Below are 27,014 nucleotides of genomic sequence, written 5' to 3' on the forward strand. Positions count from 1 at the left end.
AGTACAATGAATCCCAGGGAGGTTAAGTGATTTGCCTAGGATCATACTGCTTCTAAATGTAGGAGGAAGATTTTTAACCCAAGGAGAAATTGAAGGTAACCACAAAGTTGTGAATCTGGATGAATGGAAGGAAGAATGGTACCATCTTTGAAAGAAACAGGGTAGTTAAGAAGAGGGCTTGCTTTGGGGGCAGGGAAGATAGCTTTATTTCGGAGGTCTTGAGTTTGAGATATCTTCTAGACATCTTATTAGAAATATCTAATAGGCAGCTGGTGTTGTGGTACTGAAGCTAAACCATACTCCCCATCTGTGTAACATTACATCTTTCAAAGAATTTTCACATAATTATCTCCTCTAATCCTCACAAAACTATGCGGTAGGAAAACAAAAATAATACATAAATCAAAGAATATGAGAATTGATGGGAGGCTCAAAAATCATTTCATTCAACTCCTTAATTTGAAAAAATGAGGAAAATGATGTCTGGAATGATAAAGTGATTTGCCCCATAGATTTGGTTAGTGAAGAGATTTGAGCAGAACTCAGGTCTCACGACTCCCAGTACAGAATTCTTAACATTGTAGCATAAAACCATACTCCACATCTATGTAACACTTAATACCTTTCAAAGTGTTTTTCATTTAATTATCTCATCTGATCTTTAAAAATTTGTAAGGTAAACAATGAAGTTTTACTATTTAATCCATTTTACAGATAAGGAAACTGAAACTTAGGTAGAATTATGAATAGTACAACATATACTACAAATCAAAAGACACAGTGATGGTCATAAGGATGATGACAATGAACACTGTTGACATTTATGTAAGTACTTAAGGCCTGAAAAGCACTTTACATTTTCTCACTGAAGTCTCACAAGAACCCTGTGAGGCAGACACCGTAAGAATTATCTCTATTTTACAGAAAAGGAAAGTAGATACAGAGGGATTAACTGACTAGCTCAGGGTCACATGACTAGTATCTGATTTAAAGCAGGTCCTCCTGACTCCAAGTTCAACATTCTTATCAACAATAACAGGCTGCCTCATATAATAAAAATGTCTCATTTTACTCAACAGTTTTAATCTTTTACTCAAACCTAACAAGGACCACATCAGAAATGTAAATTTAATCTTTTTTCTATGCTACTTTCTAATAAAATATTAAGGGGAAAAGTTTTTCCAAAACAGAGAACCAGGAAAAAAGAAGAAACAATGACAATGAAGTATTATGAAGTGACTATAGTAATAACAGCTTCACACCTTCAGTTTTTCTAATGTCAATATTAAGAAAGAACAGACATTTCTTACTTGATTGCCTTCACAGGGACTTTCCTCTGGTAAAGCTGACGAACCATCCCTCTTTCTTCAGAAGGGAGCAAAATCAGCAATGACTCACCACCTTCCTTATACCTAAACAGGCAGAAAAAGAGAGAAAAAAAAAGAGAAACAAAAGAGATCATTTCATTTCATTTTTCATATTTATTTCAAACATTATCGAATATGTAATAAAGAATCAGAAGTAAAAAAACATAAATTTCAACACACATTTTCAAAAAATTTCTATTGGCAAAAAAAGTCCTGATTATTAGCACCCTCTTCTTTCAATCTGTAGCCAACAGTCACAAATCCTGGTCACATTAATAAAAAAAATTACTGAGAAACCACATGCTCAAAAAAAAATCATTTATTCATTGATTAAATACCCAATGATTAAGCACCGACAGTGGGCAAGACCTTCTGCTAAGCTCTGGAAGAAATAAAAAGGTTTTTCCAGAGCTTATAGTCTAACACAGATAACTCTTAGTTCACTAGGGAGCCATGATAAAATAAGGCGATAATTTTAAAAACTGAAGCCTAATTAACAGCTTTACTTCAATTCAAACATTTAAGTACCTACAACATGAAAGGCACATTGTGTAAGGCACTAAGAAGACAAAAGCAAAACAATCTCTACCCTCTCCAAGAGCTACAACAACAATATCCACAGAGAAGTATGATTAAAAAAAAAAAAAAAACAAGGAGTGAATTCAGTAAAAGGAGAGAGATCAACGTGTTCTAGGAAAATTTGGGGAAGAAAGCACTAGCAACTGCAGAGGAGGGAGAAAGGAGAATCAGGAAAGGTTTTCTAGAGAAGGTAGCACCCGAAACTGAAGGAAGATACATATTTTGAAAAATTGAGATGGGGATGGTTTATATTCTAAGCATAGAAGACAACCTACACAAGTACAAGGAAGCAAAAGACAGAACAAGTTTGCAGAACAGCTAGTAATCTAGCTTGGCTGGAGGAGAGAACATGACAGAAAAAAAATGTGAAATAAGTCTGGAAAGGTAGACCTTTAAATGTCAGAATATGTCACTTAATCCTAAAAGCTAACAAAGATTTTTTGAGCAAAGGAAAGAGATAGACCTGAGTTGAAGGGAGATGGAAAGAAAATCCATGGAAGCTATTACAATAGTCTAGGTAAAAGAAGATGATTTCTGGAAGTCAAGTATTAGTTGGATGGGTGGAGAAAAGCAAGACATATTGTAAAGTTAAAATGAATATGACTTGGCAACTGATTAGAAATGGAGGATTAAGGAGAGCGAAGAATCAAAGATGACAACAATGGTTCCAAACCTAAGTGACCTAAAATGGTGATACCACCAACCAACAAATTAGGCAATTTCAATCAGGTGTGGGAGGAAAATGATGAGCTCATTTGGGACATGATGACTAGAGATGACAATAGCTCATCCAAATGGAGATGCTCAACAAGTAGCTGGCAATATAGGACTGGAGTTCAGAAGCTCTCTATTGGCTTCAGAGAAGAGGTGGCAACTGAGTTTAGTCTTGAAGGAAGAAAATGATTCTAAGAATGAAGGTTTGCTTTCTAGCGTGCAAAATACACAGAGGCAAGAGATGAATGCTAAGTTTGGGGAAGAGCTAGTAAACCACTCTAGTTTAAAAACAGGGTCTACTGAAGGAGAGTTGTATTAAAGAGGGCTGAAAAGGTAGGCAAGATACTGACTGTTAATGTCCTTAAAGGCCAAGGTAAGTAGTTTACATTTTATCCTATAGGTAATAAGGAGCCACTTAGGGAATAATTAAGACAACCTCCTAAAGAAAATAGAAGGTGGATCAAGCAAACAATAGGAAAAGGTAGCTCTGCAAAGAGAAAAACCAATTTATTCTCTAAGACAAAAAGAGGTTTAGATTAGGGAGAAAGGGAGTAAAAGATCTCAGGGCAAGTGATATCAATTTTCTTAGTCAATGATATCATATGATAGGAGAGGAATGGTGTGTCACGGGAAGTCTGAGGAGATATGAGAAGGTTTGAAACATCATGAGAGTGTCACGAAGAGTGAAAGATAAATAAAAGGATTACTATACAATAGTGAAGGTCCAATGGAGGTCAGATAACATAAAATTATACTATGTGTAACTTCCTCCAGAAGTGTTTAACAGCCTAGGAGAGCAAAGAATTTTGATGGTGGGAATGATCAAAGATTGAGGGTTGGCATAAATGGCAAAAGGAAAACAGGGTAAGGGACTTGATGACAGAAGACAATACACTGTTGAACTGGTTAATAACTAAAGGGATCAAACTAAACCCATAAAGGAGGTAATGAAGTAGAAAAAAAGAGGAACTTGAAGGCCACAGGAGAATGAAGAATGGATTTATAAGACAGACAGACAGTGGGAGAGAGGAAAGAAGGTTATGATGAAAGAAGGAAATTTCAGGTTTCAAGATCATGGAAGTAGAACAGCTTTGTATGAAGGTGAGGTCTAGGGAAAAGGTGTCAAACATGTGACCTGCAGGCTATATTTGGTCCTCAATACTCCCAGGTGTGGCCTGAACCAGATTAAAATATAATTAGTAAATATTTAACAAAATAAATAAAAATACAATAAAACACAGATAATACTACATTTCAAAACTAAGTCAATATGTGGCCCACAGGGATCCTTAGGTCCAGATTATTGGCCTCCATTACTATTCAAGTTTGACACCACTGAACTCAGGTATGATAATCTATACGGGGAGCTATGTCTGAGTGAATACACAGGTCATGGGAGTAGAAAAAGTTGATGAACTGGAACACCAAGGTATTTTATGTTGTCATTCACCAATGAGAGTACAAGTTAGGAAAAGGAGACTATGGAACTGAACTGTGAGCCAGGTTCTGAAATACTTAAAAAAAAGAATGAGTGATCTGAAGATCAGTAGATGACAACAAAGTCACCATAAATAATGATGAAAATGATTCACATTTTATAACACTCTAAGGTTCAAAAAACACCTTCCTCATAACAGCCCTGGGAGGTAGGGAGTACAAATATTATCTCAAATTTACATTTGATGAAATTGAGGCTCTGGAGTTACATGACTTGTCATAAAATTACTTAGCAAGTAAGCATCTGAAGTAGGATATGCTCTCTTATCGCCTAACTCTAATGTCCGTACTCCAAATGCTCTACAATGAGATTTGAGATAGAATGAACAACAAAGGAAAAGAGGATTCTGAGTAATTGCATGAGAACGTTCACATACCTCACCCAAATGTCTTACTCGACCCCGCCAAGTAACTTGTTCAAAATTTAGCGTCAGAATTAAATGTCAAATTTTCTTAGCAAAGTTCTACATCAAGGTGAAAGGCATTACTAAAGCCAAAATAAAGATGTAAACAGAAAAAAAACAGTAAACAGGCTGCGGTCCTTTCTTATTGCTCAGCTTGGACTCTTTCACATTCATACATCCATACATTTCATAGTCATACATCATATTTGTAAACCAATGAAATAGGAAAATTTCACATATCTATTATTATCTATATCTCTGTGGCCAGAAGTAAGGAAGGCTCTTCTTCCTGATTGCAAACCTGGCCTCAGACACTTACTAGTTCTGTGACTCTGAGCAAGTTACTTAATCCTGTTTGCCTTAGTTTCCTCATCTGTAAAATGAGCTGGAGAAGGAAATGGCAAACCACCCTGGTATCTCTCCCCCCAAAACCCCAAATGAGTCTGACATGACTAAGAAACAACTAAATATCTATATCTCTATATTCTTTTTGGGAGCCTAGCCACCATGTAAAATATAACCTGAGGGGATAACAAAGGCAACAATTCAAAGAAATGAATGGATCCTGCCAGAGCCTGGGAATGAGGAAAACTCATGATCAACAGCATGCTGCCTGCAATTAAAAAGTTATCTTTTCCAATTTCTGTCCATTATTACACATTTTTGTCCAGCAGATAAAAGGAAAAGAGTATTCATTCAATAAGCATTTATTCAGTGCAAACCATATGCATGATAGTCGAGTAAGTCTGCCAGTAAGACATGGTTTTATGGTAAAGAAATATATCTTATGATATTTGAAAGAATTAGCTCTAGAAAGGAGAAAAATATACCAAGTAATGAAATAAGTTCTTTTACAGAATTTATCCCAAGGAAGGAAATTTTGACAGCAACTGCATTATCCAAAATATGGCATGTAAACTCATTCCATAAAATCATTCCCATAACACAGGCCATATAACAACTTGGAAGAAAGGATGAGGAGAAACTGGGATACTTTCCTGTAAAATCTGCCAGTTCTCATCTTGATCCAATTTGCAAAAACTGACGTTTATTTGTTTTTGTTTTTAAACAAAAGGGAAGGTAAAGTAGTAACCTTTTTAAAATGGCACAAATCTCAAATTGCAATGCTTCAATACACAACTAAGTTTTTTTTTAATGTCTTTTCTCCTCAATGTGGAATTAGATTTTAAAAATGACCCACTTCCATATGAATCAGTTCAACTTCTAGAAACCTATATTAAATACCTTCTTTACTACATTTCAAAAGGAATAAGACTTATCCTGGCAAAAGAGTGTTTCACAATGTTTAATCTCCACTTACTACAAATTATTATGAAGTAAAACTATTTCTCTGAAACAAGAACTACATTACTTACGTAGCAAGGCCGACTACCATTATTAAATCCTAGGAACAGAAATAATGACAGGGAAGTTTCAGAGAACTGAGCATCGCTGGGGGGTCTAGGAGTGATGAAAAGGAAGAAACAGGCCTAGGAAGTCAACTACCACTGCTTCACTCTTTAAAACCATTATAGTATGTACTGACTACATCACAATCCAAAAAGCCTTCAAGGCAGCAATGGTCAACTCCTGAAGAAAAATGAATTGGCCTTCAAGATTAAAAGGCCTTACTGATGTACTTAAAAAACACAAGAGTGGTTTTTAAAAAGCAGGAAACAATAGGAAGGAGTGAGATTATGGCTATCACAATATTCTTTCATGATAATTTACCTAAGCTTTAAAACATTTCAAGTTGGAAATAAGTAGCCTTTTAGGACTATAAAGGCATTAAATATAGCACATGGCATTGGCTTTACAAGATCTTTAAGGTTCTAACTGCCAAGTAAATAGAAGACATAAAATGTCATGCCTTCACACACCCAGACAACCTAGAAAGACTAGCTAGGATTGTCATCATAAATGAGCACACCACTACGAGTCATCGAAGACAGATAAAAGCTAGGGTAAAGCTAAGAGGGACTATCCATTCCAAATCACTTTAAAAACGGACTAAGATACACTTTTCCACTAAAAATCTAGTGAGGAAAGGTTTTTAGGAAATCACATCCCAACAAAATAAGTCCTGAATACATCTGATCCTAAACAACTAAATGGTGCTCTCCTTATTTGGCAGATAAGCATACAGAGGCTCAGAGAAAGTAAGAGACTTGTCCATGATCACACAGCTACCCAGCTATAGAGGCAAAATATGAACTCAGATCTCTCCAAGTCCAGTACACCTTTACACCTAATAAAAACAGCCAATTAGCAGCAAATAGCTTACCTATTTCACATCTTACTCAATGTCACCTTTTAAAAAATATAAACCACATGGTAATCTCCCACATGAAGCATCCAAAACTTTTTTTTTTAAATCTATATATTTAAATGGACTAGTCAAAAAGAAACAGAGTAATGAAAGGAAAATCTAAAATGTTATTCTTCTCTCCACTATGATTCTTAGCACTATATGGAAAGAGTCCTATAGCTTAAAAAAAAAAACCCTGGAAAGAATTTCTGTACACAGTTTGATTTTAGCTAACAAGTACATCATAGGTGATGACCATCACTACCCATCCCTCTGCCTGCAGTTTTGCTGGCATTTTTAGCTGTGCTGAAAAGTTCTTATTAGGTGTTTCTATTTATAACCTTCCCATTTGAAATGCTAGTAGAGAATTCTGGGAAAAGCTTTCAACCATTCAATTCCAGTTCTGGAAAAAAAAATTAAACAGTCTGGAACGTACTCTCTTCTCACCTCTGCCTCCTGGAATTTCTGGTTTCCTTCAGATTCAGCTCAAGCAATTATATGAAGCTTTTCTTGATCCCTCCAATTGCTAGTAGCTTCTATTCTAAGTTTACATTTTACATACATTGTACATATCTTATAAATGCACATGTATATGTAAATATATGCATGTGTGTGACATTCACATACACACACACACACATAACTATATATGAGTCTTCATTAATTCAAATGTGGCCTCAGATGCTTACGAGCTATGTGACCCCAAACAAGTCACTTAACCCTGATTGTCTCAGTTTCATCATCTGCAAAATGACTTAGAAAAATAAATGGCAAACCACTCTAGTATCTTTGCCAAGAAAATCCCAAATGGAACCAAAAAGAGTTGGATATGACTGGAACTAAACAACATCTATATACATACATATGTGCATACTTATACACACACGTTATCTACCCCTTTGAGGGCAGCGACTGTTTGGGGCTTTTGCTTTTTGTATCCCTAGCTCTTAGCACAGTGCCTCACACATAGTAAGCACTTAATAAAAGTTTGCTGATAGATGGCGGTACTCATCTTGTACATATTCTGTATCTACTTACATATGAACACGTTGTTTCCTCCATTAGAACAGAAGTTCTTTGAGGGCAAGCACTGCTTTACTTTTGTCTCTGTGCTTGGCACTGACATTTAACAAATGCTTATTGATTGAGCAACAAGATAGATATAATATGCTAAATGTTAAAGATGCAAAGGTAGGCCCTATAACCCCTGAAGGAGTTTACAATAATAGGAGGACAGACAGGTACACAAAGAACTATGAAACTGGATCAAACAGGTAATTCCAAGGAGAAGGTATGAGCAAAGGAGCCAGGGAATTTTTGAAAAGAAAGAATTTTCAAGGTGGGGGGATGGATGGAGAGGCCTATTCTGAGGGCATCATGGAGGTCATATCTTCTGAGGAACCTGAAAGAAGGGATTTAGAGGTCATGGGGTAGTAGGGTAGCAGGGAGTAGTAGGAGAAAGCACCTGGCGAAGGCCCATTTCAGGACTATGGATATTATGACCAAAGACACAAAGTCAGGAGACAGAACAGGATAACGATAGAAGGCAAAGAATTGTACAATTTGGTTAAAGGGTAGAGAACTAAAAGGTATAAAGAGAAGTTCAGGTGGGAAAGGCAGGTTAAAGTCAAATTGTGGAGGATCTTAAAATGAAAGGATCAAAACAGCTTCACTTTGTAGGCAATGAGGAGACACTGAAGATTTCTAAGTGCAAAAGTGACATGTTTACTCAAGCAGTGGAGTGGAAGATGTAAGCTGGTGTCACAGGGGATAAAGCACTAGGACTGAAATCAAGAAAATATGAGCTCAAATCTGGCCTCAGACACTTACTAGCTGTGTGGCCCTGAGGAGATTACTTTGTCTGTTTGCCTTAGTTTCCTCAGCTGAAAAATAGGAATGGTAATAGCAACTACTTCCCAAGGTTGTTGGGGGGATAAAATGAGATATTTGCAAAGCACTTTGCAAATCTTAAAGTTATATAAATGCTGGATATTAAGATAATGATGATGAACTGGAAGAGATTGGCTGGAGGCAGTAAAACCAGTTAGAAGGTTATTATTACAGCCTCGGTGGGGAGAAATGAGAATCTAAAAGAGGCTGGTTACAGTGACAGTGGAGGGAAGGATCTAGATATAGGAAATACTGCTCCCAATACAAGCCTAATACAAAGGGTGATAATCTATGGCATTATCAGCACTAAGGGAGCAGTACAGCATGCTCTGTATCATGTATCTATCTTCTTTCACTCTAATCGTCCTTTCTTCTTTTCTTTTTCCAATCTCTTATTCCCTTTTGTTTTCCTATTTTTTCTTCTCCTTGCCTGTGGCTTTAGGTCTTTCAGGGATAACTTGCTATGTCACAAGCCCTGTTCATTATCTCTAATCATCCACAGGGATTAAAATGTTTGCTAAGCCCAGTTCTAACCTTTCACCTTCATTTGGGACAATTAAAACTTCTTGTCAGATTTACTTATCCAGCAAGAGAGAAGGAAAAGAAATAAAATTCAGAGTCAGAAGTAAAGGAAAAAGCACGGAAGAACAGAGACATTATGTTTGAGACTCCTCTTTCACCATGGAGATGGCTACAAAATAGATTGTGAACACCCCAGCAACGGAGATAATTATTCCAAGGAAATGGGGCATCTTGAGGTATATTTCTGTGCCTTGTGTCTCAAACATCCTAAACCAACATGAAAACTGTTCCACTGAGAAGATACCTTGCAAACAAAGTAATTTGCTACCCAATATCTAAACAATATGAGCAAAAACAATTATCTGCTCAACACTGACAAATGCAGTAAGCTGTAAAATAATTGGCTTTTTTGGAGAAGGGAACCATGCTACTTAATATATGCTGAACAGAAGACTACCAGCATACTGATTAAGAACAGGGATTTACAGAGTTACTGTAGTAGGGAGTGGAGGCGGGGAGGAAGGGAGGACTCATTAAAACCTATCAACTCTGTTCCCAAAAAAGATTAAAGTTTTTTAAATCCTATTTTTTTTAAGGGGGAAACACAGACAGCAAACCTAAAAGGAAAAGGTAATGGGAATAAGACCTTGCTAGGCATTACCTAGCTTAATACATCCATAACTGAGATAAAATACTGTCTCTCAGGAAACAGTATGGGAAGGCACACATGTTTTTCTAACTCTACTACTTTTTTCCGATTTTTTAACCTTTTTATTTAAAGTTTTAAATCCAAATTTTATCCCTTCTTTCCTCCCATTCTCTTTCCCTCCCCTCCCTCCTCCCTGAGATAGTAAGCAATGAGGTATAGGTTATGCATGTGCAATTATGTAAAACATTTCCATATTAGTCATTTTGTACAAGAAGACTCGAATAAAAGAAAAAAAATGAAAAAGTGAAAAACAGCATGCTTCAGTCTATTCAAAGAATATCAGTTCTTTCTCTGGAGGGCGATAGTCTGCTTCATCATTAGTCCTTTGGGATTGTCTTAGGTCATTGTATTACTGAGAAAAGCTAAGTCATTCACAATTCTTCACTCAACAATATTGCTGTTACTAGGTGCAACATTCTCCTGGTTCAGTTCATTTCATTATGCATCAGTTCATGTAAGTCCAGGTTTTTCTGAAATCATCTTGCTTATCATTCCTTATAGCCCAATAATATTCCATTACAATCATATACCACTGCTTGTTTAGACATTCCCCAATTGATAGGCATCCCTTTGATTTCCAATTCTTAGCCACCACAAAAAGAGCTGTTATAAATATACTGTACAAATAGGTCCTTTTCCCTTTTTCTGGATATCTTTGGGACATAGGCCTAACAGCGATATTGCTGGATCAAAGGGTATGAACAGTTTTATAGCCCTTTGGACATAGTTCCAAATTGTTCCCCAGAATGGCTGGATCAGTTCACAACTCCACCAAAAGTGCATTGGTGTCCCAGTTTTACACATCCCCCCCAACATCCAACATTTTCCTTTTTTGTCATATTAGGGAAGGCACACATTAAAACCAAAGGTAGAGTTCAAATGGTTTGGTCTCCCAGCCAAAGAAAGCTGGATAATCAAGCTCAGGATGCTAAAAGATAGATAATCAACAGAAATATATTGTTCCTCCACTCAAAACGGCTTCCAAAAATTAAGATATAAACATCTGATAAACTGCAACACCGTGAATAAAAAAGATAGCTCAGGGAGGAAAAGTCTCTGGGGGAAAGGAAAAGGGCACTGACAATCATCTAGAAGACAGCAGGATGCATGGTACAGTGAAGGAAGAGAGTACAGAAGGTCTGAGTCCAAATGCCACCTCTGACATTTATTTATTGGCTGTGTGACCTCAACTGAGGAAGTGACTTGACCTTCCCTGAACTTCATGGCCTCCTCTGAAAAATTGGCAAAATAATACTTGTAGTGAAGAGTTAATGAAATGATATACATATAGTGATTTTGCAAACTTTATAGTGCCCTTATAAATGCCAGTTACTGTAATTATTATTAAAACAAAGAGAAACACACATATTGGGATATATTTCTCAAATTTATCTTCACTGAAAAATAATATTTGATCATAAATGGGGTGATAACTGACATTTCTCTGATACATTAAGATTTACAAAGCATATTAGATGCGCTGTCTCATTCGATCTTCCCAGCAGGATTCCCACTCAATCCACTAAGCCCACTGGATGATCCCTTTCTGACATACACATGACCCCTTCTTACTTCCCAGTCTCAAAAATAAAATGGGAATGTTGCAGAAGAATTCCCCTCAGTAAGGGAAAAGGAGACAGAGAAGTAAGAAGAAATGAGAGATGAAGGAGTATCCAGATCCATACTCTTAGAGCTAAGAAAGGGCCCTGGAGGCCACTGAGTTCTGTTTCCTCATTTTGCCAAAAACTGAGGCACAGAAAGGTTAGGTGACTTTTCTAGTTCCACAACTAATAAGTATCTGAGGCAGGATTTGAACCCAGGTCTTGCTGACTCCAAGTTCAGTGCTCAATACATCTGCGACCTCTAATGAGCAGCTGTGACACTACTGATGATTCTAGACTTTCCAATATAAAAATGAACATTTTTATTTCAATGCTTAACCCTCAATGACTTGAGCCCCATAACAATAACAAGAGGCTTTTACACATCCCTTTGAGGTCTACAAAGCATTTTACATATATAATCTCATTTGATCCTCACACCCCTGGGAGGGAATTGCTATAGTTATTATTAGCCTCACCTTACAGATGAGTAAAATGAAACTGGGAAAGGCTAAGCATTTTACCTAGGATCACACAACTGGGAAGTGCCAAAGGTAGGAAATAAACCCATATCTTCCTGAAAACCATGGCTGTAGTGTTCAGGTATCAAATGTCTGTCATCCCCATAGCTACATGCTTCACTGTTCCCATGCTTGGTTCTTAATTCACTTCCACATGTGTATTATAGGACTGACATTTGCCTTTTGAGGCTTTAAACGGACAGCAAGTGATAGCAAAATTTCTTCCTTTGTACTCAGAGGAAAGTAGGCCCCTGATGAACAAGTAGCAGCCAGTACAGGCTAGGTAGGAGAAGGAAAGGTATTTTGTAAAGTTCATCCAAGCTAAAAGAATTTTTTAAAAAAAGAATTTTATCTAGTAAACACTAGTTCCCACACCTCAATCAAGAAAACTCACAGTGACCTTCAATAACAATGCTTGTTGCAACTGCCTTCCATTTTTATTACTCCAATTTACCAGCCAACTCAAGTTGCTATTAAGTTATCCTTTCTGTATGTATGCCATAAAACACTTGTTAAATGTTTCCAGCCATGATTTTCTTCACAAGAAAACCGTGAACTTTTTGCATTAGCTATCACATTCCAAATGTTAAAGTATTTTCAATCTTAATATGCTTGCCTCTTGAGGCCTAAACATTTGTCCTTAATTCCAAAATGATAAGGTCAGGCTTCTGCTGTCCCCTAGTAGAATCAGTCATACTCTGCTTCCTGAAAGGAAACCAACCTCTCACACTAACACAACACCTACAGAATGTGGCACAGGATAGATAAATTATATAAAATTAATTAAGAGACATAGAATAACTACAATAATGTTATTCTTTGCTACCCTCAAAACCCTAAAATCTATTCCTATTCAACTCTCCGCCCCTACAAAAAAAATAAAAATACTAAGACTACTTTTTAAGACAGACTTTCTTATTTTCACTTAGTCATTTCCAAAAAATAACAGGGGATTATCGGTTTCACGGTTTTCCAAAATTATAGGCCTTATAAAGAAATAATTGGAAATTACAGAATGTATCATAAGGTATTATTAATTAAATCAGCTTCCAAAATCCTTTGCTCATTTATATACAGTGAAGTATTTCTAAGGAATCATTTTCTTCAATTAGCTTTTGCACCTCTTTTTCCATTTGGCCAATTCTACTTTTCAAGGAGTTGTTTTCTTCAGTGGATTTGTTTTTTCCACTTGGCCAACTGTATTTTTTAAAGAATTGTTTTCTTCAGTCAATTTTTGTCTTTCCTCTTCCAGGCCGTGGGGTCTCTCTTGCATACCTCTCATTTCTTTTTTCCAATTTCTCTTCTATCTCTCTTATTTGACGTTTTTAAATCCTTTTTGAGCTCTGCTGAGAAGGCTTTTTGAGCTTGAGACCAATTTATATTCCCCTCTGACGTTTCACATGTAGGCATTTTGACAGTGTTGTCCTCTTCTAAGTTTGTGTTTTGATCTTCTCTGTCACCACAGCAGCTTTCTATTGTCAAGGCTCTTTTTTAGTTTCTGACTCATTTTTTTGGGCTGTTTCATGGCTTTTAAAGTTGAGCTCTGATCCTGAGGCACAGGAGGCACTGTCCCAAGCTTCTTGCGCTGAGAGTTAAGGACCTGGTCACTGGCTTTACACGTGGGGCCTCAGGTGTTGGCAGCTTGCTTACTGGGCTAGACCAGCCTAGTCACCCCTGTTTTGCCTGGGTTCCAGGGCTGGTAATTTGCCTTCTGTGCTAGGGCTGGAGGCCTCACAGCTGGCCTGCTGGGCCAGGACCAAAGGGTCTCGGTTGCCGATCTGTGCTGTGGTTAATTGCCTCTCGCCGCTGGCTTGCCTGAACACTGCCTGCGCTCCCTTTTTACCCAAGTGAAACCGACTTTCCTGAAGTCCTAAATTATCTTAAACTGGAAAATTGTTTCACTCCATCTTTTTGCAGGTTCTGTCACTCCAGAATACATTTAGAGGCTTGATTTAACATTGTTTCTGAGGGAAACTAGAGAGAGCTCAGCAACTTCCTGGCTTCTCTCCACCATCTTCAAGCAAAGTGTTTCTGCAAAACTTTCTAGGGGATGTCATTTTGCTTGAAGGAATGTGAAAGCTTGTGAGAGACAGAAGCAATTTTCCATATTTATTGTCATTTCACCAAGGTTAATACCTCAATCTTCCTCAACTCTTCACTCTCCCTCATTCCCTCCATACTCCATTCTCACTCCCAGAATACCAATTAGCTGACAAATCATGTCATTTCCACCTCCACATCTCCAACCTCTGCCAGAAACCTAGTTTATGTCTTCACCAAACCTACTGCACTCCCTTCCTAATTGGACCTCTACTTCAAGTCTCTCCCCATCTTCAAATAATCCTCAACATTCTCTCTTCAGCTCCATCTCTCAGAATCCCTCCAAAACTTAGTTCACGTACCATCTTCTTTCTATATGAGCCATTAATTGATTCCCTCTAGATGCTTGTGCCCTCTCCCCCAAAAATACCTTGTATCTATTTTATATCTCCCTATATGTACAAGCTCCTTGAGAGCACAAACTGTTTTAGCTTTTGTCTTTGCATACCCAGGGCCTAGAACCTGGCACAGGGCAGAAGCTTAATAAATGTCTACTGACTAATTAGCACAACTGCCAAAATGATATTCCCACACTGCTTTTAATCACCTCATGAAGACACAGAACTTCTTTGACAATTAACTAATGTATCCCTTATGTTAATCTGCCTATAAACATCAGACCTATTAGATTTGTAAAGTCCTTGAGGACCACAGAAAAAGGCAAATCTCATTCTCCCCATATTCAGGATCCTATCATATTGCCATGCTCCCTCTGCACCCAGGACATAGCAAAGTGTATTTGATAGTATTTTAATAAATAATGAACAAACAAATCAACAAATAACTCAACTGCTTGCATCTTAAGGTTATGAAAAAATATGAAGATCCAAAAGGGAAAAAAGCAATTCCTCAAACTTAAGCCATAATACCCTTCAAGTTCCACAAAGTATGCAGTTTAGACTTTATTTTCATGTATGTTTCTTCTTATATTCACATATCATAATTCAATTCCAAAAGCAAATACTATTCAGAAACCTGGTTTTAATTACCACATAACAACACAGAATTTTAATTAGTTTCAAATTTTAATTTAGCCTTTATTCAATTCAATTATGCACTCTCATGGCCCAATAAACTTTCTAATTATCTTTAAGCTCATTAATGACAACTTTTAAACAGCAATTTGGCTGGTTTTTATTAAAATTTCAAAGAAAGAATAGGCACTATATATGCTAACACTTTCCCATGAATATACAACTAAAATAGTCAACTCAGAATATTTTAAATTAATTAAGAAGGATCAAACACACCCAATGCTTTAAAAATTAATGACCACATTAGAAACTGCATCGACACTTTTCTTTTTTTTAAATTAACATCTTCAATCTCTAGATACAATGAAGTTCTGTTCCAACTCCTCTTCATCTCTTCAGCCATCAATATAAAGTTCAATATACAAAGATTTGCAATTACATTTCTGGGAGACAAAAATTTTGGCAGATTTATAGCTCCTATGGTATGCTATATATGCTTAATAAATGTTGAAGAGATTTTAATTTACCCTTTATGAACTCTATCCTCATGCCATTAAGTTTCCAATACATCCATCTGTCATCAGGAATGAATATGCACATAGAAAGGAACCATTTTGCCCTTTAACCACTACACCACTGATACATCTAAGAGTCCAGCAGACATTTCTGCGAAGTATGACAATTATACCTGAGATGTAAATGAATCAAGTTGAGGGAAATAGGAAAGGGACACAGGCTAACATTCTACTACCATGATGGAGAAGGGAAAGGAGGAAAGAGTAAAGTGGCAAGCTGTTAGAGCCAGAAAAACTCTAAAAAGGTACACTGAGTTCAAGTGTACCTTTGACATATGCTAGCTGTAGAAGCTTGAGCCAGTCCCTTAAGCCTCAAGGGACCAGGAAAGTCTTTAAGATCAAGAAACACAGAGTAGGGTCCAATCTGTATCAGAGTTTCCTCAAAAGGAGTTCTATCTACTAGTGAAATCATAAGAGATGATGATGATGTTGATACCACCATGACTACTATACATTTGTACAGTTCTTTAAGGTTTTCAAAGTGCTTTATCCATCATGGCCCTAAACTCCCAAAGCAGTCCACTTTTTCCCCTCCAATAACCCTTGTTATAGTCTGCCTCTTAATTGTGATCATTTATATACCTTTCACCTCACTTCCTAAACGTATGGTACTTGGAACACAGAAACTTCTTTTCATCTTTGTTTCTCCCACAGCACCTGGCACAAGGTCTTACACCTAGCAAGCACTCAGTAAATGTCCACTAAATTGAACTGCTAGAAATATCCCATTATAAGAGAGAATGCCTTCACACTGAAGAGCTGACACTGATATGATTCTGAATCTCAACACTAGGGTGAGTGAGAACAATAGAATTTACAAAAGTATCAACTAACTGAAAGAAAGATAAAGCTGTGATTCCATTAAGCCTATCTATAGGGCAAGCAGGGATGCTTCACTGGGCAGAAGGATTAATGCAAGAGTAGATACACTAGCCAAAAGCCCATGAGAGATGACCTATAGAAGCCAATTATTCTACATTATTAACATCTTTGAGTAAGAACTAGAAAACTTTTTTAGATAGAGAACTAGAAAGTCGAAGACTAATTCTAAATGTTAGCTATGTAATTGTTTTTAATAAATTGATGCTTAAATGTATTAAAAACTAGTTACCAAGTGATATATTGATTTAAGGAAAAAAAAGCAAACAGTTCAAACACACCAATGCAATCCTACCTATCCTTACTCTTCTCCACAGGGACAGGTTGTAGCCTGCTGAGTCTTTGTCAGATACAGAAATAACAATGAAAATTTGGGATTAACCAAATTAAGAAACTTAAGAAATAGGCCTGTTCCTCTACCTATGCGCTACTCTGCATAGAGAAGAGAATCCAAAAACTAGAGGGGACTTCAAAGATCTGCTAGTCCAATTCCCTTGTCCAACAAATTCCCTTTATGATATCTCCAACAAGCAGTCACCCCAGCTCGGATGGGAAGATATCCAGTTAACAGAAGGGTTTTATTCTCATGAGACACCCCATTCCAGACAGAAAGATCAAATGAATTGGAAGTGGTTCCTTATATTAAGACAGAAATCTGTCTCCTGTCTCCTTATAACTTGAATTCAACAGTCCTCATTCTCTCCATGGCTAAGCATAATAAATCTAAACCTTGTTCTATTTCACCCAACGACAGTCCTCAGATAAAGGCAATGACATGTGTCCTCTAACACTTCTTTCTTTAGGATGAGCATATCCATTCATCCATTCAACGAGCAATTAAGTACTCACTATGAACAAAGCACTAGGCTAGACTCCAGGAATATAAAGATAAAAGAAAGACAGTTCCTGCTGTCAAGGAACAATTCAATAGGGGAAGACAAGGAGAAAAAGATAACATTCGGTTCACAGATTAATGTTCATAGGAAATAGCTTGAAATTCCTTTCTTCTTGAATGTGCTTCTGACTCTGTGGACTATGCCAACACAACTATGTTGCCTTCTCACTTTGGAACCTCCAATAGCACCTAGGACCTTACCTCACTGAAATATCCCTCCTCCATGCAGGCCTCCTTCTCCATTGATGAGATGCATTCAGGGCCTGCATTCTGAGGACAGGATGAGACCAGCAATGCTTCATTCCTTTCCTAACTGTACTTCTGCCATCTTCCCCTAATAGAATCTAAGTTCCTTAATGGCAGAGACCATCATTGTGTTTGCTTATAGCATTATCATTGGTGTTTAGCACACTGCCTGTTCTCAAGTAAACACTTATTGCCTGCCTCTACCCTCCTTTGGGCACATGACAATATGGCAAAGTCCCTTTTAAGATATCATGTCCACAACTGAACACAATACTCCCCAGAATACAGGGGACTTGTTATTGTCTTTGTTCTGGGAATCAATGTAACATTAGGAATAGGATAAAGCACTTAATTTTCATAAAGTTTGCAAATTTTTTAAAACTTTATAGAAACTTTCACTAAAACATGATAGTTTTGCCTATATGCCTGTTACTAATACAGGAAAATGCCAGTTCTCCCATCTCCCCCCACCCAAAAAAACCCTAATTCAGTTCAATATGATTTCTTTTAAAATTCATCAATCATTTCTAAGAAACTAGAAATGAAGGTTGGCTAAAGAAATTGGGTCACATGAATGTAACAGATTGTAGTTGCACCATAACAAACAGTGAATATGAGGAATTTGTCCCCCAGAAAACTCTTTTAAGACCATTTGCTTTGGTAAGGAAGAGTTTCCCCACCTAGAATTCCCTACTGAATGAAATCACAGGTTCAGATTAGTAAAATTTACTATAAACAGGTCAAGTTTATGACTTACAAGAGTGAAATACTAATCTAATGAGATAAGAAAACCTTATCTCTTTCAGCACATGTTCATTTTTGCCTGGCAGGGAAAGAGTAGTTTGATAACATCGTACTGACCATTCCTCAGCCCTCATTGAAGCCACAGTGGCTCTCAGGTAGATGACATATTCCAGATGATTGATCAGCCAATTAAGGAGGGCTCTGCAAGAATCTTGCTAGCAATAATTAAGACTAACCTTCCCCCTCCCCCCACCTGCCCCCTGTCACAGGACAATGTATTTCCTTTTCCTTTATAGAGATGGACAACAGAGGCATCCTTGATCTTTTGGGGGAAAACCCCCTCTTGCCATATAATCTGGAAGATTTCAGTCAGCTTTCATTTGAGCAGTGGACCCCCTGCCTTGTAAATCTCAGCTGTAATAGAATTAGCACCAGGCATTTTGCCACACAAGAGGAGACTAATGGCATTCAAAAGCTCTTCTTCAGTTGAAATTTGGTTGGAGAGGGATTAACTTCAACCTGAGGCAAACAGTCAAAAGCTTCAGCACTGATTGATGAGAGTCTGTTGAGAATACTATAGAAGAGTTCAGCCCATCTCTCCAAGATCATGTCCTTATCAATAATCAATGTGGCTCCATCAGTGCTAAATGGTTGAGATGCATCATAGGTCTTTGGCTCAGGGCATCATAAAACTGCTTCAGATTGTTACTACAAGCATCTGCCTTCTTACTGAGCCAAGAATCCTGCATCTCTCTAAGCTTTGCTTGCACTTTACTTTTGATAGCATTAAACACTGTCTTCTTAGAAATGAATGAACTATCCTGCTGATAAACAGTGTGGAGTTCTTGCTTTTTGCTTAGCAAGTTCTGAATTTCCCCATCGTTTTCATCAAACCAATCTTGATGTTTTCAAGTGTTCTGGCCCTGATGAGTAAATGCAGTACCATATACCAAATCTCTGAAAGCTGCCCACTTCTTTTCTGCTCCACTGTGGCCTACCATGTGTTGGCTCAGCTTTCCCTCCCAGTTGACAACAAACTGTTCATACACAGAGAAGCATTCTAATCTGTTGACATTAAGTCTTTTTTTTATGGTGCTGTGCATGATTTTGTAGGAAAGGCATTTAATTCATACAAACACAGGCGTATGTTAATGTGCAACAAAAACAAACATTTGCTATATTGAACCCTTGTACATTTCCGTAAGTTGGCTTTTGGAGAAAGCAGAAAAGAAGCTGTGAGATTACATTAAATGCTAACAGTGAAACTATGTTTTAAATAATACATTGATATTCTCTGTTCAAAATTTATTTATATTTAATTATAATTCTAAACTAGGCATGAAAGCTGTTTTTAGGGTAAGTGGAAAGAAAGCAACAGGTAATGAACCCAAGTCTCACAAAAATAGAAGAGTTTTACCTGCTATTAATAAACATTTCAAAATATAGCAATTTTGCCAAGTATTAGAACTACCATCCAAATCAGTATTCTGGTAGTTGTCTTCCCTTGGGGCTGCTACTTTTGTTGAATGTGAATGTTAGCTTGGAGAGGAAAAATCTATGATTGGTCTAGTGCTCTGTACCACACATCACCTTTGTCACTCTCACATCCTATCTCTCTCTTGTCCTTACAATGACATAGTCTATTAAATGCCAATGTTGGCTTTGAGGGTGCATCTTTAAAGTTTTACTGTGTTTAGGTAAATAGAAAATAGTGTTGGCGATGAGAAGGTCATGATATACACAAGTCTTCAGTAGTAAGTGGCTGTTGCTGTTACATTTTTCACCTCTACTCCTCCACAGGACTCCCTACCATGTCTGACAGTCTGCCCAGACTGTCCAGTATTTCTGGAAAATAAGGCAACTCAAAAGGACAAGTCTGGGAGGCCCCTTAACAGTACTCTGGCATTAAAGTCACCCAAAATTACAAGCCTGCTACCTTCTGGCAAATTGATGATGAGTCTCCAACTCTTCATAAAATTTTTCTTTGACCTCATCAAGGTTTGTCATGGTGGGAAAATACACACTGACGATGGTGGCGTGATGCTTTCCTACAAGAGGCAATTGCATTGTCATGAGCCTGTCCTTTGCTCCTTTTGGAAGGCCTACAAGCTTGTTGACCAGATTAGTTTTTGACTGTGAAACCTATGCCAGCTTCATGGCACTCCCCATCACTGAAGCCACTCAAGAGAAACATGTCTGACTTCAGTAAGCTGGCCTTCATTTGTCAGCCTTGTTTCACTCAGGACTGCTATTTGGATGAAATACCTGCTGAGTTCTCTTACAACAAAAGCTGTTCATCTTTCAGGTCGACTGGATTTCCACATTCCATATGCCAATGATGAGTGAAATCATCTTTGTAAAATTTTTTGTACATGTTTTTGTGTTTCAACCACAGGGTGGGATCCCCAACTACTGTAGTAAGCATGCCAGGCTTAGGCATAGCAGACAACTTTTAGAACACCTTTTCCAGCCCCTTCCTCACACCAGGAGGTGAGCAGTGTAGTCCTTAAGAAGGCTGCTCAAATACCCACAGGGCTGCTAAATCCCACCACTGCCTCAGTCCAGTGAGAAGATGATCCTATGGCCTGGGCCATCCACTCATCTACATCAGTGAGTAGAGTTGTAAATATAGCTCCCATTCTATCAGCACCAGCTCCTTCATCATTTGCCTACCACCACAGGACACTGAGGTAGGTAAAGATGGTAAAATGGTATAGATGATGTCTTTTGACTTACGCATAATATTGGATTTATATGAAGCAGAGTTGCAGAAAGTCATCAACCTCACTCACTCTTTCAGTCATCCAAGTCCAGTGGCAAGACAAAAGTCAAGATGAACGGTGATGGCTCGGGAAACAGTGGACGACCTTGGTGTCTTCAATGTCTAACCAAGCTCTAAATGCTCCACAGCACCTGCTTCTGCTATCTTCCGAGACATTGGAACAAATCATTCTCAAGCACCCCCTCTGCCAGGGGAGGTGTCCTCATGTTTGGAGTACACACCCCCCTAATTCACCCACCAGTCTGAGGCCTGTCAGTTACCCTCAACCTGGTTTAGTCATTACATTTGCTGAAATGATTTACCAGGGTGTGGAGCACTGTGCATGCCACAGATTCTTGGAGCCACAGGTGAGAGTTGGGTGATTGGTTGGACACCAAAGGTGGAAAGCAGCCCTGAAAAGAATGACAGCCCTCATGCCAACACTTGTACAGCCCTGCCCAACGTCACAGAGGGAGTGAAAGAGGAAAGATTAGAACTCAGGTTTTTTCCACTGTACCATGCTACCTTTCCTTGTCCTCTGAGGCACTACAAAGAAAGATCATAGCTACCATTCTTTGGTATAGCCTAAAACCACAGGCTGTGAATGTTTATCCATGTTCATTGCAAATTTGACATCAAGGTCCTCTGAGTAAGCTAGAAATGGAAATTAATGAGGAGGACTCAAAAACTGCCAGTGTGGGAGGGGTTAGTGAGACGCAAGGCACAGAAAGAAAAGGGGAGATGTTATTCAAGGAAACCTTTAGTTTTCCCTTTCAAAAAAAATGAGAAAAGAAATATTGGGGTGGGGGGGCACTGTTAAATAAATAAAAATCATACACTACTATCTGCTATTGTAGAGTTTTAGCCATCCAGAAAAATTAAAAAAAACCTGGGTACATCATTTTTGTACACCTGAAGATGTGCCCATGTTCCCTCACCACATCCTACTGATCCACCAGAAGATACTCCATCACATTCTACATACCCAAATACCACACTTAATTTTTTCTACATGGAAAGCTTCCTTGATATCTCTGATGCAACCAACCAAGGTCTCTTTCTCTAAAATTTACTATCTATATTTCTTCATGCTTAAATTTTATAAGGACAAAAAAGTGCAGTCTCAATAGCAATTGTAAACAAATTAAACAACCTTAAACCACCATTCAAGACACACATTAAAACTAGGAGAAATAAAAATTGTAAAACACAATGTGGTAAGAATTTAGGAAAACGGGTACCCGTTGCTGGTAACACTGTAAAAGAGTTCCTACCTTTCTAGGGAGTAAAATAGCAACGTGTAACAAAATCTCCAACTGTTTAAATACTGACTTGATGACTGTATGGGACAAGGGAGAATATACTCTACAAGGAAATTACACAAATAGTATGTATACAGTGACTGCTGCTCATATATACATTGGTTAGAAGATTTTGAGGTCCCTTAATACTTAGAAATTCCCATATTCTCTGATTACAGCTATGTAAAAAATATTCACGCTACATTACTAATGCTGGGGGGAAATCAAGAGTGAAATGATTTAATATAAAGCTTAACTTCATAATTTGACATTGTTTCTTTTAATTCTGCTTAAATTCTTGCCTTAATAAGTCTTTGCCAATCAGCAACAAATCTCTAATCTTACCACCCCTAATGACAAGCATTCTGTTTTAGAAAAAGGTGGAAGGCTGTCAGGCTGTTCAGAAGGCTAAATTATCAAGACTTTATCAAGGAGGATACCCCACCTAATGTTAAGAACTGGTTCCCCACAATACACACTAGGCAAGGCCTGACTCCTTATAACACTGGAACAATGTTATAGAAAGGGTAGTTAGCCAAATGATGACACAGCACTGTTTCATGATCTCTTGCTAGGGTTTGTTAATGATGTTACTGTCAAATAAATACTGCCAGAAAAATATTTTGCAGGATTTGCCTTCAAAATGAAGCCCAATTAGTTCACACTTCAGTAATTTGGAATTTATAATTATTTCAATGGGAGCTCAGCTGAAATTTAGTGGTGTTTGGCAAACTTCATTTATTACAAATTCTACTTGGCATCTGGGACCAGAACTAAAGTCAAAATTGGGGATTCATAACCTAAGGAACCTATTATTACACAAAAGTAGTTGGGAGTTTGAAATCCATTCAAAGGATATCCAGTATTCCCATTTCTAGATGAACTGGAGTGGAACAAATTTTTAAAAAAGAATACAGTCTAATACTAAAAAACATTTTAAGTTTTCTCCAACCACTGAAAACATATGTATGACGCAAAAGCCTAAAAAAACTCAGATATTAATAAAAATGACAGATATTTAAGCCATAAAAACAAAAACTGTAGGACAAAAGATGCCTTCAAATCTGTTTCATATCAAAAGCAAGGAAAAGTCAAAATCCAAATAATGCAAGAGAATAAAGAAAACAAATAGGAGGGGGGAGATGTTTCGGCAACCAAGGGAATCTTTAAAATAGCTTTTTAAAAAAAAAAAGTATTTAGCTGTAAAATTCTATTGTTTCATTTCCAAAGCACCCTAATACCCTTTACAAGTATCCACTTATAATTAGTTTGCTCATTACAAATCATTTATGTCTACTCATTGCAGAAACACTGCAGACCTCTATCAACCTACATTTTGTTAGTTTACACACATATAAGTATATTTTTAAATGAATACACTTTTCATTTAGATTTTTCACTAAATCAGAATAGCATTTCTGTGATATAAGCCAAATTACTTAATATTGTCGGCCTCCATGAACCTCAGCAGTGGGCCCTGGGCTAAAAGAACTTTCTATTCTGATGAAGAGGGAGAGAGAAGAGAGAGAACGGGGAAGGAAGATGGATCTGTAACCTGACTCTCCAGGCTTAGAGAATTCCTAGCACCTCTACTATTTCTATTAAAGGCTAAAAAGAGAAAACAAAAAATTACACTCATACAGCTACTTAACAGGCTCTCTGATAAAAGGTTTAGAGGTAGGAAGAAGTTAAAATGCTTTTTAATTATTTTGCTTTTATTCATAGCTTCCTACTCCCCAAACAGAGCTGATAACCAATCCTTAGCTATAATGATTTCCCGTAGCTTTTAAGCTATCATAGGATTTAGAGGTGGGAGAGAACTTCGAGAATAGCAACTTGTACAACACAATGCCAAACTAGTGAGTGTCTAATGCTATAGTACCTGGTTTCCTCCACTTAATCTGGTTGCAGGTTTTTGACTAGTTTTTTTGGGATATTCAGGAAGGAGGAGTGACTAACAGGATTTCTTTTATTTTCTAAGCTGATAAATAACAGCAAAGAACTGAGACGAATACCCACCTGGCTGTTCTGCCTGCTCTGTGGATATAGGTGTTCGCATCCTCTGGACAATCAAATTGAAGGACCCAATTCACAGCTGGAAAATCTGTACAAGAAGAAATGTCAAGTTTTTAAAAATCACTTTAAAAATTGGCCGCTCAACACTATTTTTATTTAATAACGTGACTGCTGATGAGGGCTCTCAGTCACACTATACAAATGATGGGCATCACCCACAAATGAGCTTAAAAATAAAATTAATTCCAAACACTAGTAGGCAATTACAGTTCTCCCTTTTGTCGATGTGAACTAAAATTAATATTACCTACAGTTCCTAAATAATAACAGCACTTTGAACAGAATGTAATTTTACATGACATAAGGGAGATAATCACATAGATAACAAAATTCCTGATATTTAATAATGAAAATGAACAGGATGTGACCCACTTCTCAGAGAGACCCAATGAGAAATAAGATAAGCTTCTGAATTTGCATATAGTCCCAGCAGTTTACAATCTACCCTCAGATTATGCCTCATCTTTCTGCAACTAGGATTGACTAGTAAAAAGAGCATATTTTTGGCTGCTGAGCTACTGGGGAACCGACTTGTGACAATGTAAAGTAGGCTTCCTTCAACAGTTTATGGATTTCACTTGAAGACTTTTGCACCAATTTTCATCCCAGGGATGGACTAACTAGAAGGTATTGTACAATGAAGGGCCCTACATACATCAAAATTATCTCCAAACCTTATAATCCATTCCAAAGAGTAAAATGTAATTTTGAAGAAATGGACATTAACTAAGAAAAATGAGACTGTTGTAAAAGAGGAAAGAAAGGAGAACATTGGCCAAAAATCAGAAGGAAGTCTACTTCATTAGTCTGAACTCAGCTGTTCTGTTCTTGGCCAAGCTGGAAATAATGACAAAAATTGATTTTTCATGTTGAATCATTTTTCTTCCTCAGATTCAAAAAGCAAATCAAACAAGTATTTTAATTGATCAGGTATTTCGTCCTATCCTAGAAGCTATAGAGACTATGGAAGTACCCTGATCTGAAAACTTACCATTTAATTCAGGAGACAAAATTAAAATATACAAAATAGTAAACAAAGAGACAGTACATGACTGAGAAATAAACCATGTGTAACAGACTTTTACAAGTTGTCCAACATCTTCTGGGAAAGTGACAATGAATACTCTGAAGAAACAATCATGGATACATTTTTTTTCCTTTAAAAAATACCAAAAAGACAGCTTTATTAAAATATGATCAGAGAATCATACCAGATAGAAGGGATCCTAGAGATCATTTAATCCTACCCTCTATGAATTCCCTCTAGAACATCCACAATAAACCTTAGCCCAAAGTTTTCCAGCCATGGAGAACTTAGCTTCCAATGACAAAGAAATTCCTCCAAAGAGACCCCTGTTATGGTTTTGTACAGCTTAATTACAAAGTTCTTCTTTGTCAAAATCTGCCTTGCTATAGGCTTCTTCCTATGGATTCTAGTTCTATGCTGTAGATCCATCAACTAACTCTAACCACATAACAATCCTTTAAATAACTGAAGACAGTAATCAAGTCCCAGCCTAAATCTCTTCAAGCTAAATAGACCAGATCCTCTCCATCATCACTAATGTGGCATGTTTTCAAGCCCCTCACCTCACCATATCCTTCCCTGCACATATTCCAGTTTATCACTTTCCTCAAACTACAGGGACAGGACTACAGAAACATTCCATTTAATCTACAGGTCAAACTTTAGACAACCCCAACCATCTCACAGAACAAGGTATAATGAAAAATGCATTGGATTTCGAGTGAGAGAAGCCTAGAATCAAATACAAGCACTTGAATTTACACTAAGTAACTAGGGCATGCCATAGTCTTTCTAGGCCTCAGTTTCCACATCTGTAAAGAGGTTGGAGCAGATGACCACTACGCAGGTTTTTTTACAGTAGGAAATCCTATATAGAAGCTGGCCTGGGTGACTGAAGAGGGACCTTCCTACTCTCAGATTTGGTAATTAAATGATCTCTAGCTCTAACTATGGCAGCTAGGTGGCACAATGGATAGAGTGCAAAGACTGGAGTCAGAAAGACCTGAGTTCAAATCTGGCCTCAGACACTTACTAGTTGTATAACCCTGGGCAAGTCACTTCACCCTGTTTGCCTCAGTTTCCTCATTTGTAAAATGAGCTAGAGAAGGAAATGGCAAACCACTCCAATATCTTTGCCAAGAAAACCCCAAATGGAATCACAAAAAGTCAGACATGACTGATTAAATAACAATGCTAACCGTCTATCTGAATCTGGATCTGGAACAAGGGCCAGATCTCAGTAATGAATATAGCCTTCTAAGAAGGAAAAATAGTTGTCACAAAATGCACGCAGTAGGGCCCATATGCTTTACTGCAAGAAAGG

General features: G+C 37.5%; 1 protein-coding gene across 1 annotated transcript in view; it reads right to left on the reverse strand.

The window, feature by feature from the left end:
• Nucleotides 1-27,014, reverse strand: part of DDX10 (DEAD-box helicase 10) — a 332,834-nt gene that overhangs the window by 273,901 nt on the left and 31,919 nt on the right. Inside the window, exons 9-10 of the mRNA XM_036744864.1 lie at nt 24,607-24,691; nt 1,311-1,412 (exon numbers count right to left, since the gene is read on the reverse strand). Coding sequence (XP_036600759.1) covers nt 1,311-1,412; nt 24,607-24,691 — 187 coding nt within the window. The remainder of the gene's footprint in view (nt 1-1,310; nt 1,413-24,606; nt 24,692-27,014) is intronic.

Source organism: Trichosurus vulpecula, chromosome 2 (assembly GCF_011100635.1).
Source record: "Trichosurus vulpecula isolate mTriVul1 chromosome 2, mTriVul1.pri, whole genome shotgun sequence".
NCBI classification, from domain to species: Eukaryota; Metazoa; Chordata; class Mammalia; order Diprotodontia; family Phalangeridae; genus Trichosurus; species Trichosurus vulpecula.